This window comes from Taeniopygia guttata, chromosome 2, assembly GCF_048771995.1.
Source record: "Taeniopygia guttata chromosome 2, bTaeGut7.mat, whole genome shotgun sequence".
NCBI classification, from domain to species: Eukaryota; Metazoa; Chordata; class Aves; order Passeriformes; family Estrildidae; genus Taeniopygia; species Taeniopygia guttata.
In genome coordinates this window covers 117,198,944-117,213,392 of record NC_133026.1, presented here as the reverse complement: position 1 = coordinate 117,213,392, position 14,449 = coordinate 117,198,944, and the positions used below count along the sequence as shown (strand labels likewise).

The following is a 14,449-nucleotide window of genomic DNA, read 5'->3' as shown; positions in this document are numbered from 1 at the left end:
TAATTGTTTTCTAGGTTAGCCTTGCCACAGCATGGGGCAGTCTATAATTTTCTTCAGTAGGAGAACATAGATTTGAGTTTACGGTTCTTGGAAATGTGTTGCATTGGTTTTCTTCCCAGTGTAGTTGCCTTAGGCTGTGATCTTAAAAGAAGTTCTTGTTTGGATGTCCCACTGTCTTTTTCCTTCCTTTGTTAGTTGGGCTGTGTATTCTCATGCTTGCATGAGATTCACAAATCAGTCTCTTGATCATGTTACAAAAACTAGTTCTACGTGAAAGGACTGGTTTTGTCAAGATTAATCCACTTTGCAGTGTATTCCACAGCCCCTGATAGTACTCAAGTTGTGTTGAAAGGAAGTCTTGGGTGAGGATGGGAGGCAGATGGGTTGTTGCATGTAGTGATAACCTACAGTTAGAATGGATTAAGAGTCAGGATTTAGAGACCAGGATATGGCTGCAATGAGAAATGGATCAGTTTACTGTGAATGCATGTTCTGGTCTGCTACTCAGACTCTTGTGTTAATGAGTTCTTGAACTGCTTCAGTTCTGAAGATTTAAATATGTTTGCTGCCAACTTTTTAGACTTCAGGTTTTATATTTTTCCATTCTGAAAAGTCCTTTTGTTTCTGTAGTCATCCTGTTGGTCAAAAAGTGCTTCAATTTGAATAGAAATAGCTAAAAGTAATGATCTTTCATTAAATGTGTACCTAATAAAGGGATGTGCAGCACCGACTTGCAATTTCTTACTGTACTGCTCAGAAATTGCTGTACTTGAAATTGTAATAATCTGTATGAATCATAATAGTTCCATGTTTAACTTTTTTGATATGTTGTATAACTTTTCAGGGGGGTGTTTTTCTTTATATCTGATGAAGAATTGATATGGATGTTCTATATATTTCTATTTCTGGTTTTCTCTAGTCTTGATTTCAGAAATTCTTTATTATATACTTCAAACGTTAGAAGTTTTGAATGATTTATAAAAAAATCAGAAGTAACAGAGGCAGTACTATTAATCTTTCCCCTCTTAAATTTGGACTAAAATTTTATTAATAGGACCCTGAAATTAAGGAACTACTTTAAAATTTCACATAAAAACCATCAAAGATGTATTTTTATCAAGACTGGCAGCAGTGTATTTTATGTTAAACTATGCTGGTAGTACTGTTCATTATGTTGAACTTACTTATAGATTCACTTATGTGAGCCTTAAAGCTAACACAGGTAAGTGTTTAACTGAACAGAAGCTGAGCCGAAGTTCATATCAGTAACTTTCTCTATGCTTTCAGTGTACTGTATTTAGTAAGTGTAATTGTTCTCACTTCTTTGAAGGGATACCTTTGTATCTCCCGCGGGAAGCAGAAGGCATAGGAACTTCCTAGTGTTGAAAAGTTGGGTCAGTTAAGTTGGTCTCATGACTTTGGACTTATTTGAGCTGTGACTCAAAAAATTAGCTGCTAATAGAATAGGTTTTTCCTTGTCCAGCTGAGTTGCACGCTTACTAAATTGCCAGAATAAAAATGAGAAACTTGTTACACCAGCAAGGATACATTTCATAGCATGCAAGTTAGTTGAGAGGTATCATTTAGGTATTTCCCCATAGTTGAAAAGTAAGATAATAAATGGATATACAACATTTATAAGCTGCAACTATTGATACTGGTCTGCATCAGGAAATAACAGAAATCACATCTCAGGTTCTTACCATGCCAGACAGCAGCCAGAGTTTCTTGAAAGGCAATAAAATAGTCTTGTGAATTTTACCTAATATGTGCTGAAGATGACTTGGAAAAAACAAACCCCGATGATTAGTCCTCTATTTCTGAAGGGATTAAGGAGCATGTTATTTTTAAAGCAGTTACTGTGCAGTGTAGCTGCTACATGGCTATATATAAAGAGTTGGTGTACTTCTAAACCCTGTGTCACAAACCCCGTATTATAAATCATTGTATTTGTGTATTGCAGGATTTTTCAAGTGCAGTTCTTGTACCTACATCAGTAAAACACCTTTGGAGGCTCCTTCTAAGAAAACTTTCTCATCACAAACAATAGAGAGATGTCTCATGAAAAGAAGGACCGACATTTTAATTGGAAGAGTGTTATGTTAGGAGGTCATATTAATATGCAGTTACCAACTGGGGTCAACAGTGTAAAGTTGTGCAAAGAATCTACCTTGAAAGTCAAGTAAACAAAACCTTGAGCAACAAATAAGTGCAATTTCCCAGTTTAGGTCACAGTAAGCTAAGAAGCTTGCTGCTGCTGATCTTCTTATTCCTGCATGGAATGATGACATTGCAATTAGTCTTCAAAAGCTTATACATGTGTTAGACATCTTTTTGTGGACAGTAAGAACTTAGCAGTGGTGAGGTTTCTATTTCTAATACTTGGGGAGCCCACAGAATTGATGGAAATTGTACTGGAAGCATCATATATAAAAACTACTTTAGATCTCAGGTCACAAAAGTGTTTATTGGAAGGGACTTCTGGAAGTCATTCACTTCAGTTTCCTGTTTGAATTGGGACTATCACCAGCACTCAATCAGGTCAGTTGTAGCTTTGTCTTGTTCATTCTGCAGTTCCACTAGGTCATCTGTTCCAGTGTTGTACTACCTTCAGAGGAAAAAAGCTTTTTATAATACCTGATTTACCTGAACTTCCCAAGCTACAATTTGTGGCTGTTCCCCTTGTCTGCTGCTGTAGAGGAAAGTTGGGCTGGACCATCTTTGTAAAAGCTTTTTGCATAGCTGTAGACAGCTGTTAGATTGTCCCTTAGGCTCTCAGCTGGTATAAGCAAACCCAGTCTCTCAACCTATTCTCATAGATTAGATATTCTGTGCTTTGTGTATTTATAAAAATAATAGAATTTTTTTATGTTCATAGTAGGTGATAATTCTTTCTCTTCCTACTAAAACTGCCTCTGTGACTGTTTTGCAGATGTGCACTGACAGAAATGACTGGTAATATACTGGATGTATTGCTAATCTGTGGTCCTCTTTCTTTTAGGCTCTCCGCTATTTGGCTGAGTGCCGTGTCAACAGAGAAAAGATGAAAAGTGAATTGGGTATGATGCTCAGCTTACAGAATGTAATACAAAAGTAAGTTTACAATGGGATGTTGGATCCAAACAGTGTAAACATATAATTGTGATGCAGAGTGAAACTTGGACTGAATTTGTATACTAAGTTTCTAATATTTCCTTCTTGAAATTATGTGACTGCAAGCAATTAATGATTTTCATTTTACGGTATTTTGAAATAGTCAAGAAATATTCATTTGCAGGTCATTTGCCAAACAACAAGGTTTTTTTGCCTTGTTACATGCTAACTAATTTTGTCGCTTCAGGTTCTCTTATAATCCTTCTCGTCATTGTATAAGGTTACTTTGCATTAGTGCATTTAAATAAATAGCTTGGCATCTGCCACATTTATTCTTTGAACCCTACCTTTAGGTAGGGAATTTGTTTCATTGTATTTTTGGGAGTACATGTCTGCAGTTCTGTGTTGGAGAACATGTTGCAGATGGAGTAGAAATTAATGAGGTTTGTAGTGGTCTCTGATATCTTTGTATAAGCTGTCAGATGGGTTATGCCACTTAAAATTTGTGATTGTTGGATTTTCGCAAGATATCTAACTGCTGAGTCTTTGACTACTGGAAGATCTCTGTACATGCACCCTGGAGATGATGCATGTGTGCACTTAACAGAAATTTATGTGATTAAGGTGAATCACTATTCAAAAGAAACCCCAACAGCCTCCTTCAAAGATTAGTCTGTCATAGCAGAAATTAACTTGCCATCAAACTATCTGAACTACACAGTTTGGTAGTGCTCTGTTGGAGCTCTGGACTTTGGAGATGGGAGGAGCAGTTCCATGGGGGAGGAGAAAAGTCATGTTGCTGCATTGAGATGTCTCAGATGAATGTTTAAAACAATTATATAAAAGAGGGTAAAATACAAGTGGAATTGTATATTAAATATTTAAATAGAAAAGTTTTGAATATTTTAATATATTAGTTGAACCTCTGTCACTTGTGCTGTAGATGCACGAGTTTCTTTTAGAAAAACACAAGGCTAGACTTTGCTAGTTCCTTCATCCCACAGCCCCACCAGTTCTTGGCAGTGTGTCCTATTATCACAGAATGTTAAGGGGTTGGAATGGACCTTAAGGATCATCTAGTCCCTACCTACTAGACCAAGTTTCTCAAGGCCTTATCCAACCTGGATTTGAACACTGCCAGGGTTGGGGCACCCACAACCTCACTGGGCAATCTGTTCCAGTGCCTAACCACTGTCACTGTAAATAATTTCTCCCTAATATCTAACCTCTTTTAATTTGTGCCTATTGCACCGTGTCCTGTTGCTGCAGTTCCTGATGAAGAGTCCCCACTCGGGTTTCCCAGTAGGCCTTGTCAAAAACTGAACGGTTACAATGAGGTTTCCACCCAACCTTCCCTTCTCCAAGCTGAAGAGCCCCAACATCCTCAGCCTGTCTTTGTAAGGGAGCTGCTCCAATCCTCTTATCAACTTTGTGGCTCTCCTCTGGACTTGCTCCAATATTTCTGTGTCCTCCTTATGTTGGGGGCACTGTAACTGTGCTCAGCAGTTCAGGTGGGATCTCACAAGAGCAGAGTAGAGGGGGAGAATCATCTCCTTCAACCTGTTGGCCACACTTTTGATGCAGCCCAGGATTCGGGGTTATTATTGGATATTATAGGATTATTGTTGTATTTCCCTCTTTCTGACACTCCCTATCTATACATGTGAACCTGAAGGAGGGGAAATGATGTTTGTACTCAAGTTCTGTGTGATCTCGGAAATATTCATACTGTTTACCTTTAAGGACTTCATTAATTGTGCTAAAGCTAAAGACAATGTATTGGCATGTAATTCAGCATTATGCCCGAGTGTCATCTTGTGATTCACCAGTTACGCAAAACACAAGGATTTAAAACATGTGTCTTGAAAAATGAATGAAGTTACTAAAAATTAGAAGAGATGTGTCAATTTTTTTTTAAATAATGTCATAATTATAACTTTTGAAGTGATAGGTGTTCTAATATGATATATAGAGAGAAAAATGGAATTAAGTCTTATGATATTCACCTTTTCTAAAGACCAGCATAATTAAGTGCAATATACAGAAGTCTTTGCTACTTTTATAGTAACAATAAGACCTGAAACATTTAGGTAATAACAGAAGCATGTGTTTTAAAAGCTCTTACTTTTAGTATAGATTACATGTCTATTTAGACTGCAGAGACATCCTGAAAAAGTTGAGAGGGGAGTGGTAGTTCATTATCAGTCTGTGTAGCTTGCAAATATTACTTGGGAAACATTAAAGAATTTTATGGAAATCTCTGCAACAACATTTTTTCCTAGGTTTCAATTTCAGGGGCCAAAAGAGCGAAGTTCAGATATGTGCAGAAAATGAGAGATAAATCAATGAACACTGGAAAACTTGTAGGTGGTTTTTTTGGTTTGTTTTTTTTTTTTTTTTCTAGAAAGCTCTTTGGCAACAGTAAGAACATACGTTTGATTTGTATGCTTGTAACATTTGGAAAGTGTGATATCATGAAAATTTAAATACATAGCATCTTCAACCACAAGACTTTGTCATGTGCTTGTCAGGATTTTAGGTTTTAATGTTGACAGGAAATGCTGGAGTTGAGTTTTGTACTGCCTTCATAAATATGGGGAAAGATGGTAGAAAAGTGCTGAGAACATAAATGTAGACTTGTTTTTATCACAATTAGGTTTTGGGTTGTGGGATTTTTTGTTAGAAAATCTATAGGGCAGAAAACAAGGTCTCTGCTGTCTTTGATTTGCTTTACAAAATGCCGGTTCTAGCTTTTAATTTATTTCAGTTTAGCAGAAGATGATGTAGTCTGTTGAGCTGAAACTAGACATTAATAGATGCTTTGGTCTAGATTACTTCATGCTCTCTGTTCCCATGTACTTTCCAGAATCTGTATATTTAACTCATTGCTCTATCTAAAGTATTTTTTATTATTTTCATAATTTAATTTGGTATTTAAGTTTTTTTTGCAATGTGGTACAGAAATGCAAACAAATTATACAAAAAAGATAGGACCTTCTTTCAAAATTCTGCTTTTCCTGTTTTTGTTTCTTTCTTTCAAGTGAGACAGAACCCAGCATCTTTTGGACCAGAAGTTGTAGTCACTGGCTTTTTGCTCCTGACAGATGATGCACATCCTGCTATCTGAATAGTTCCTTTTCACTAAGGATTTTTCAACTCTCACTGTCCATTTTCTCACTTAACTAAATAATATGTTAACTAAATGTTCAGTGCTGATTTATAACAAACTGTACTCTGCCACTGATAAAGCTGTGCTATGTCTTCTCAAGCAATGAAATGGAGCACAGGCAAATCACCAACTGAATAATTATCATATTTCAGACTTAAGTTTATGTTCAGCAGTGGTGAACTGATGCTGTGCTAGGAAGTTGAGGTTTTTTAGCATTCCATTTTTTTTGCTGTCAGTTACACAAATCCTGAAATTTGAGGGCTCTTTTTATAAGCCGTGAAGGTTTCTGTGTTAGAGACCTCAGGTTCAGATACGGAATTTTTTCTGATAACCTAAGTGCAGCTCATAACAAGCTCATAACAAGTCTAACAGATCTTTAAATGCTCAATGCCATCATCTGGAAAGTAGCTGGAATTGGTTTTCTACTGATGGCATCTTGTAGTAGTACATAGGAGCCTCAGGCAGAAGCCCCAACCCTTCTATTTCAATGCACAACCAATGGGAAAAGGCTATTCCACTTAATTAAGCTCAATATCGATGGCAAAGGACTATTTCTTTCATGAAGACTACTGAAGATGAGTTGAAATTGAGTGCCACCTGTTTATCCAGTCATAGAATCATAGAATGACCTGGGTTGGAAGGGACCTTAAAGATCATCTGGTTCCGGCCCCCTGCCTTGGGCAGGGACACCTCGACCAGGTTGCTCGGAGCACCATCCAACTTGGCCTTGAACACTTCTAGGGTTGGGGAATCTACAGCTTCTCTGGGCAGCCTGTGCCAATGCCTCACCACCCTCACAGTAAAGAATTTCTCCTGTGCTACTGACCTCAGTGATGAGCAGTAAATGGCACTGCATCATGAACAGTGTGTAAGAAATACTTGAGACATCAGAGTTCAACGTCTATCGACATAGTATTATGTGATCAATTTTTTGCTGTTTTGCTTATTCTAAGTGTTAAAGCTCAGTTGTGAAAATCATGTTGTGGCTCAAAACTGATGTCTGACTGACTCCTTAGTTGATACTACACTTAAGGAACAAAGAATAGGTTTCAGGTTCACTATGACTGATTTTTCAAGGTGTATGAACACTAGATTTTGCTAACAGAAGAGTAACAAATTTTAAATGTAGATCCTGTAAGTTACAGGTTCTATAGGAGAAGTATAGGATGTCAGCTCTGAGGAGTACAGAATGAAAATTTGATGGCAGCTAGATATTTTTATATTTAGGATTTGTTTTCTGACTGAACTTGATTTGGAACACATGGCTTTGTAAGCTTCTTCATGTGAAAGACTATATACTTTCACATTTTCTAGGACATATGAAGAGCTGTTTCAGCTTTCATGGAATACTTCAAAACATTTTTCAAGTATAAAAATTTCCAATTCTCTGTTCTTTACTTGCTGCTTTTTTCCTTAGCGAGGGAGATTTTTATTTTATTCACCTACATCTGCTTATTTTTCAGTGAAACTTGAGGAATTTTTCCATGTTATAAGCTAGGAGTAAGCAATTGTGTTGGAGATATATCAGGCCTTTAAAATCTCTACCTGGAGGTTTCCAAACTTCTTTTTTTTTATGGTTGATATTACAAAAATGTTACACTCTCTTATCATGTGTATGTGCAGAAGTGTTTGCATAAATAGGTAAAAAAAGGTAGAAGAGATTGAAGCTCTTTGAATACTGGTGTTTCATTGTATTCCAGCAGTCATCAGCAGTAATTTAATATTGAAAACTGGTTTAGTTGCTGGCTTTATGAATTGTGCAGAGGACTTAATGTGTCCATATGGGCTTTCTAAAATGTTATTAGCAGCTTCTAGAATTAAAATTAATTAAGATTTATTGCCTACAAGGAAATACACTAATTTGTGTTCAGAGTGAAAGTGTCTTTTGATGGACAATAAAGGTCAAAGTTCATATTTTTCATAATCTTTATGAGCAGCATAATGGTACTGTTTCAGTATAACTAATATGTATTTAAAAAAAAACACTGATGAAGAGTCAATGTACTAAATAGCTCTTATTATGGAATGGCAAATTACTGAGAGTAAAATTCCAATTACTTAGCTAAAAGAGCTTTTCAAGATAGTCTTCCTTTGCCAGGTTGTCAGATTTAACAAGCTGAACTAAATCCAGTGCATTAATCAGCTCTTCCAATTTATTACTTGCCTAAGAAGATTAGGGCAATTAATATGTGTTTAATTAGAGTCCCTTGCAGATCTGGTAAAATACATGCAGTCTATAATTGCTGACTTCTTACTCAATTTTAATTTTTGGTCGTCTTAATTACCTGCGCTTTTTGAAAATTTAATTATGCATTGAAACCAGCAAATTTTAAATTTATGATATCGGACAAAAAAAAAGGCAAAAGCCAAGTATTTCAGATAGTATTTGTTGAAATTAAAATAGTAGGGATGTAGCATCACAATAGTTTTATAATTTTTTTTGTTATGTGGCATACTATCTTCTCAGTGAAAGGATGAATGGTTGGAGAAAGACAGGGCAAAGGCCATATATTAATTAGGAAGTAGGCAAACTATGTATTTAAAGGGATACTGATGATTAAAGAGAAGTTGCCATACAGCTTCAAGATTATACGTTGTGAGAAATTACAGTTACAAATGCATTAAATGTAAGAAATTTAGTTTTTTGTTATTGAGTAGAATACTTAAATTCTGATCTGGAAAGGAGAAGGAAACAGCTTTTTATAGACTGTAGAGATTTTATTTTTCTCTACCTGAATCATTTGGTAATGCTGTTTTTGTAATCCTTGGCATGTAGGGTTTCTTTAACACGTCAAAGTTGAGAAACAGTTGAGATTGGGCAATGGGAAGCACGATTCTGTTGCATAATCATTTTTTAACTCTACAGTTCTTGTGATTCTGCACTGAGAAGTTGTGGTTTTGGAGAAAAATGTGATTATCCTAGGCCTTGGATTTTCATGTGAGCAGCAGGTTCCAAAAACTTTGGTTTTAGGCACTATTTCCAAATTGTAGTGTATTACCTGAAGGAAGAATAATACACATACCTCTGTCTGTTCCATGTTAACTTTCCTGGCATTTCCTTTCCTGGTTTTTTTTCCCAATAAAATGCCATCCTTGGTTGCTGCTGCATCTCTGGGCTGTGGGGCTCCAGTGTATTTACTGGTGGAGCAATGTGTTTGTTAATAATAGAAGGTCACAGCAGGAAGACGCCTGCAGGCTGTTCTGTTCAGCATTGTTAAGCAAAATAGCTTAATATCCCCCTCTCTCCTAGATACCCTGAATTTCTTTAAAGAATGTTTTTGTTGTATATTTTCTAAATGGTACACGTTTTGGAAATTGTTTCTTAAGTTACTTTTGACAAAGCATCCTCTGCCCCTTCCCCCCAAAACAAAATAATAAAATATTACAAAATGTAGGGACATCAGTATGTCCTCTTTTAAAATGCCGTGTCATTTGTTCTAAGTAACTGAAGGTTCCTTTTGTCTATCAAAGGCTTCCTGGTATTTGAAGGAGGTTATATCTAGGGGAGAGGGTTTAATGTTGTGAGCTACCTCAGTTAGGTAGGCGTGTTCTCAGTACAAGTTCTGCTCTTTTAGTTTGTGGCAAACCAACAAACAAAAAACAACTTACAACTTTGGTTCAGCAGTCTTTGTTTCCTCTAGTGTATTTCTGTGTTAGTAACCATATAGGAAGTTAGGTTCTCAATACAGAGGTCCAGGCACAGGAACAAATGAAGACATATAAAACACAAAAAGCATTAGTTAAAATCCTACTGTTACAATATTGGCATTAACTTAGACTTTAGTAATAATGTAATAGGATTTCTGGGAGAATCTTATGGCTGCTATGAGGTAAGGAAATAAGGTTTAAAGTCTTGAAAAGACAGATGTCATTTGTAAGAGTAGTCAAACAATGTAATTAGCAATTTACATGTTGAAATACTACTGTGAGTTTATATTTTGCATGGGTTAATACAACTTAGCAGTCATGTAAATAATAGTTCTAAAGGTTTGTTTTGAGTGGTACAACTTAGGATAAGCTTACTGTTTGTATGTAGAGTTGATCACAAATAAATACAAAAGCATGACCGAATGGAGGGGTTTGCTCTGTGCCCTTACAAGATGTACTTTTGATGTTAGTGGAGCTTTTTGATTTATTTTGTTTATCTCAGGACCTCTCTGCAGTCAGAGACATTACACAGTCATCATTTCTAATTGCATGCAACTTGCTTAGTGAGCTCTAGATGATTGGTACTGTTTCTGTACTCAACAGTTTAGTTGTTAATATCTAGTTTTGGATTTTGTGTTTTCTATTTTTTTTTCATTCTGTCGTGTGTGTAATTTGTATTACAATATTTTTGACTGCAGTCAGAAATACAGTTTAGTTTTGCTCTTGGCTCTTCAAGCTACTGCTTTTGCCTCACAATGTTCCACTTGATGTCTGGCACTTCTATCAGGACTGTTGGTTGTGCAGATTTACACTGCCTGATGTCTGTCTCACTGTAATCCATGATCTGTGCTTCCATGGATTTTTCAGAGTACCACTTTGGTACATACTGGTTCAATGGAGCAGCTTTTACTCTGCTATGTCAAAGCATTTGTAGGCTCCATGAAACAGCAGAGCTTTTGTTACTGGTTTCTGTGTGGCACTTGCAGTTGAGCAAAACTTTCTCTGACACAACAGAGCTTGCTTGCATTTCAACAGTTTCTTTTGCCTCTTTTTTTTTGATAGAAATAGTCCTTCTTTTGGCATTTTGAGAATTTCTTGTAAACTAATTGACAAATACTGAGGTAATAAAGTAAGTAGTTGTTAATGCAGTGTTTTTATAAAGAGTACCTGCAAGTTCCTCAGAATCATGGCCTTTGGTTGGTTTGCAATGACTGGCCTTAAGAATATGATAAGCAATTAAAGTAATTACTTATCCATTGAGGTGCCTAAATTCTACAGTGGTGATTTATGTAAAATTATCAAGTCGTAGGTTCCTAAGCCTGGAAGAGAATTTTCAGTACCTCTTACTAGGTAAATAGGCATTATTCTTGCTTTTCTGACAGAGGGAGGGCCACAATCATAATTGCTTTGAGTGCTTTCTGTTTAAATGGGGGAAAAATCATTTGGGAAGTTAAAAATGAGCCAGCTGCTTTTCACTGTAGGCAAGAAATATTGTGATGAGTATTGTAGAATTTAAAAAATGGAGAACTTTGAAAAACAAAGGTTATTAAATATAAAATAACTTTATTAAAAACATGTCTGTTTAAAAGCCTTTTGTGCTCAATAGGCTGTCTTAGCCTGTTTCTTGTTTATTTAGAAATTGGCTGGAAGAGGGAGTTAAATATTTTAGAAAGTCATTTAAGCTTAAGATGTTTTACTTCCTTTTTTGGTTTTTTTTTTCCCCAACTTTATAGTAAAACAAATATGGAACTCAGAAACATTGATTATAAAAAAAAATGAACTGATTTACAGAGTAAGACACAATATTATGATATGTTAAAAAATGATAGAATCCAAGCTGATATTTAAATAACTGCTGGCTCTAAGATAGGAAACAAATACTATAATGCTGAACTTAGTGCCTCATGATCTGCCTGACATGGTGTGCCAAAAGGCAACTTCTTTTCTTTCTGTGGTGCAGTTCTGTACCTATGTGGAGGGGTAGAGATTTAAGTGGATTGGCAGAAGAGTCAGGATTAGTAATGGCAACACAGGATGCCTTTAATGCTTGATAAACCTTGTCATCAGCTGGTAGTGAAAGCATTTCAGGAATACAGTGACCTTCTCTGGTTACTATTGAGTTTACAAGGAAAAGGTGCTGAGGTAGATTCTTCAATATGCTGACTTTTACTGATGCTTACTAAAATTAAGAGCTAAGATGCTTTGAAATCAAACAACAAATTGTGTGGTGAAGTATTTAATACTAGTGCAGGTGAGGATTGACAGTATTGTAGGCTGGAGTAATTTACTTACAAAAAGGGCATTGATACACTGTGAGGTTTCTCATCTTCCCCGGCCAGTGTCAAATGTCTACAGTTGATTTACAGTGACCTTGTCCACAGGTGGCATTTGTCCCTGGTCTTTGACCTTCATGGTGAGCATCCCAAAAAATTGCAGATTTTTTTCTTAGAAACCATAAGTGGATTACCTGTTTATTATTCTTTTATTTCTAAGTACTGCTTGATCAATAAACATAGTAAGGTGCTGGTGTGTGATTAGAACTTACTTGGTTTCAGTTGGGTATTACAGGCAATAAATGCTACAGAGGGAAATGCCTGAGAAGATACTAATGATGATACAGCCTTCATTAGTAGTTTCTGGATGAAGCTTTAATTTCAGAAGGAAGTTAATTTTATTCTGGAACAATTATGTTAAAGTATGTGATTCTCAGCTGGATGTATTTCTATCCGGGAATATATTTTGATACTTTGTTGTTTTGCAGTACCTGCTACAATATCTTTTGGCAGGATTTCCATTGAATTTTGCAGTAGAAAGTCCTATGTAACTTGAAACAAATTAAAATTGTTAGCACATGCTGTATTTATACAGTTCATCATCAAGTTCCCACAACACTTTTTTAAAAACTTGTTGTATGCTTCAACCTATTTTGCATGGGGACTGCAGTCCCTTTGACTAGAAATGAAGCTGCTAATACTGGCTTACTTAAAAATAAGTCAGTTCCTTGCTAATAAATAAGTAGTTTAAGGAGAACAAGATGTTTCAATAGTTACCTAGTTTGAGTCTCTACTGAATTATTATTAACTGTATTAGCAAATTAATCAAATACAAAGCTTAGACACAAATATGTCTACATAGATTAAATCTGCATTCTTTTTTCTCTGGGACAGTTTGCTGCTGTAGTTTAATTCTTATTATTAATACAGGCTTTGTTTAGGGAAACCTGTATCTTAGAGCTTTCAAACCCTTCCTTTTTTTTTTTTTTTTTTTTTTTTTTTAACTTTTCTCCTGTAAATTTCAGTGAAATAATCAGATTAACCTTTCTTCTGAAAACGAGAATAAACAGTGGGGATTTTAAGATCTAAGTGGATTTTTCTGATAATTATAGACTATAATCAACTGCTATTATATTATATACTTAGTGCTGTTAGGATGCTGATAACACAAGAAAGTGGTTGGCTTCCTTCAAGATGTTTCTGAAATGCTTCTGTGCTGAGACCGATTTCAGTACTACCAATACTTCTACATGGTCACATAGCATCATTCCCAGGAAGAACTAGGTTTTTAATGCCAACATTTTATATCTTTCTTTGTAAAGGATCAGAGACAGTTGTTGCCCTTAAGATATTTTTTTTTTAGCCCTGATTCAATTTGGTGAAACCCTATAATAAACATTATTTTTGCCATCCATGAAATTATTGCTGTTCATTAGCAGGCAAGATGTTGGAATTAGCTACTGTGAAATTCAACATCATGGAGTTTGTCTTTTATGTGGACTCTTGTCTAGCAAATGCTGCTATGAAGCCTTTTGAGTTTAGAATTAACAGGCCCTGTGGGGTTTTTTTGGTTTTGTTTTTTTTAATGTAGAGTATGTCCATATGGTAGATACCAAGCTGTGGGAGATCAAAAGTTGATTTTTCCGTTTAATGTATAAATAGCAAGAGTTAAACAAAATTGGATGAATAGCTGGGTTAAGCATATGGCATATGTTCAAATCCATTATCCCATTCTTGAAAGTTCATTCTCTTGTGATCAGAAGACAATAGAATGAATCAGGAAAATGTTCTAAGTATGGGTGATTAATCAATTTGCTAAATGTTTAAATTATATCACAGTTGCTGATTTTACAGCAGCTAGTGGGATTGTACTGTGATTTTACTCCTGTTTACAAGTTATTTAATATTCAGGCGTTTTTGTTTATTTGTTGTCAACAGTCTTCAGAACATCCCAGCAATTTCATGGGGTTTCTGTACATCTTCAGGGTCAGTAAGTACATGATGTAAACTGAGCTGGAAGTGGCATTATGAAATCCAATCCTCGCTCCTAATTTCAGTGGAGTATGTCTTGTTAAGTACAAAATCAGCCTTAAGACATCAGATTTCTTTGTTTACTACAGACTTTTTAGTTTAGTGTCTCCTGGTCACATTGTCACAGCTATGACATGAGTAGTATGTGGAAGGCTTGCCGAGTGACAGGCATCTTGTAGTTCTGTGGAGCAATCTAGGAAAAATCTGTGTGACCTTGCCTTGTTTCCGTGGTGCA

The 14,449-nt window shown here is 35.8% G+C and overlaps 1 protein-coding gene across 1 annotated transcript in view; it reads left to right on the top strand.

The window, feature by feature from the left end:
- ARMC1 (armadillo repeat containing 1) overlaps positions 1-14,449 on the top strand; it is a 33,989-nt gene that overhangs the window by 3,995 nt on the left and 15,545 nt on the right. Inside the window, exon 3 of the mRNA XM_002198732.7 lies at positions 3,002-3,093. Within this exon, the coding sequence (XP_002198768.1) occupies positions 3,002-3,093 (92 nt within the window). The remainder of the gene's footprint in view (positions 1-3,001; positions 3,094-14,449) is intronic.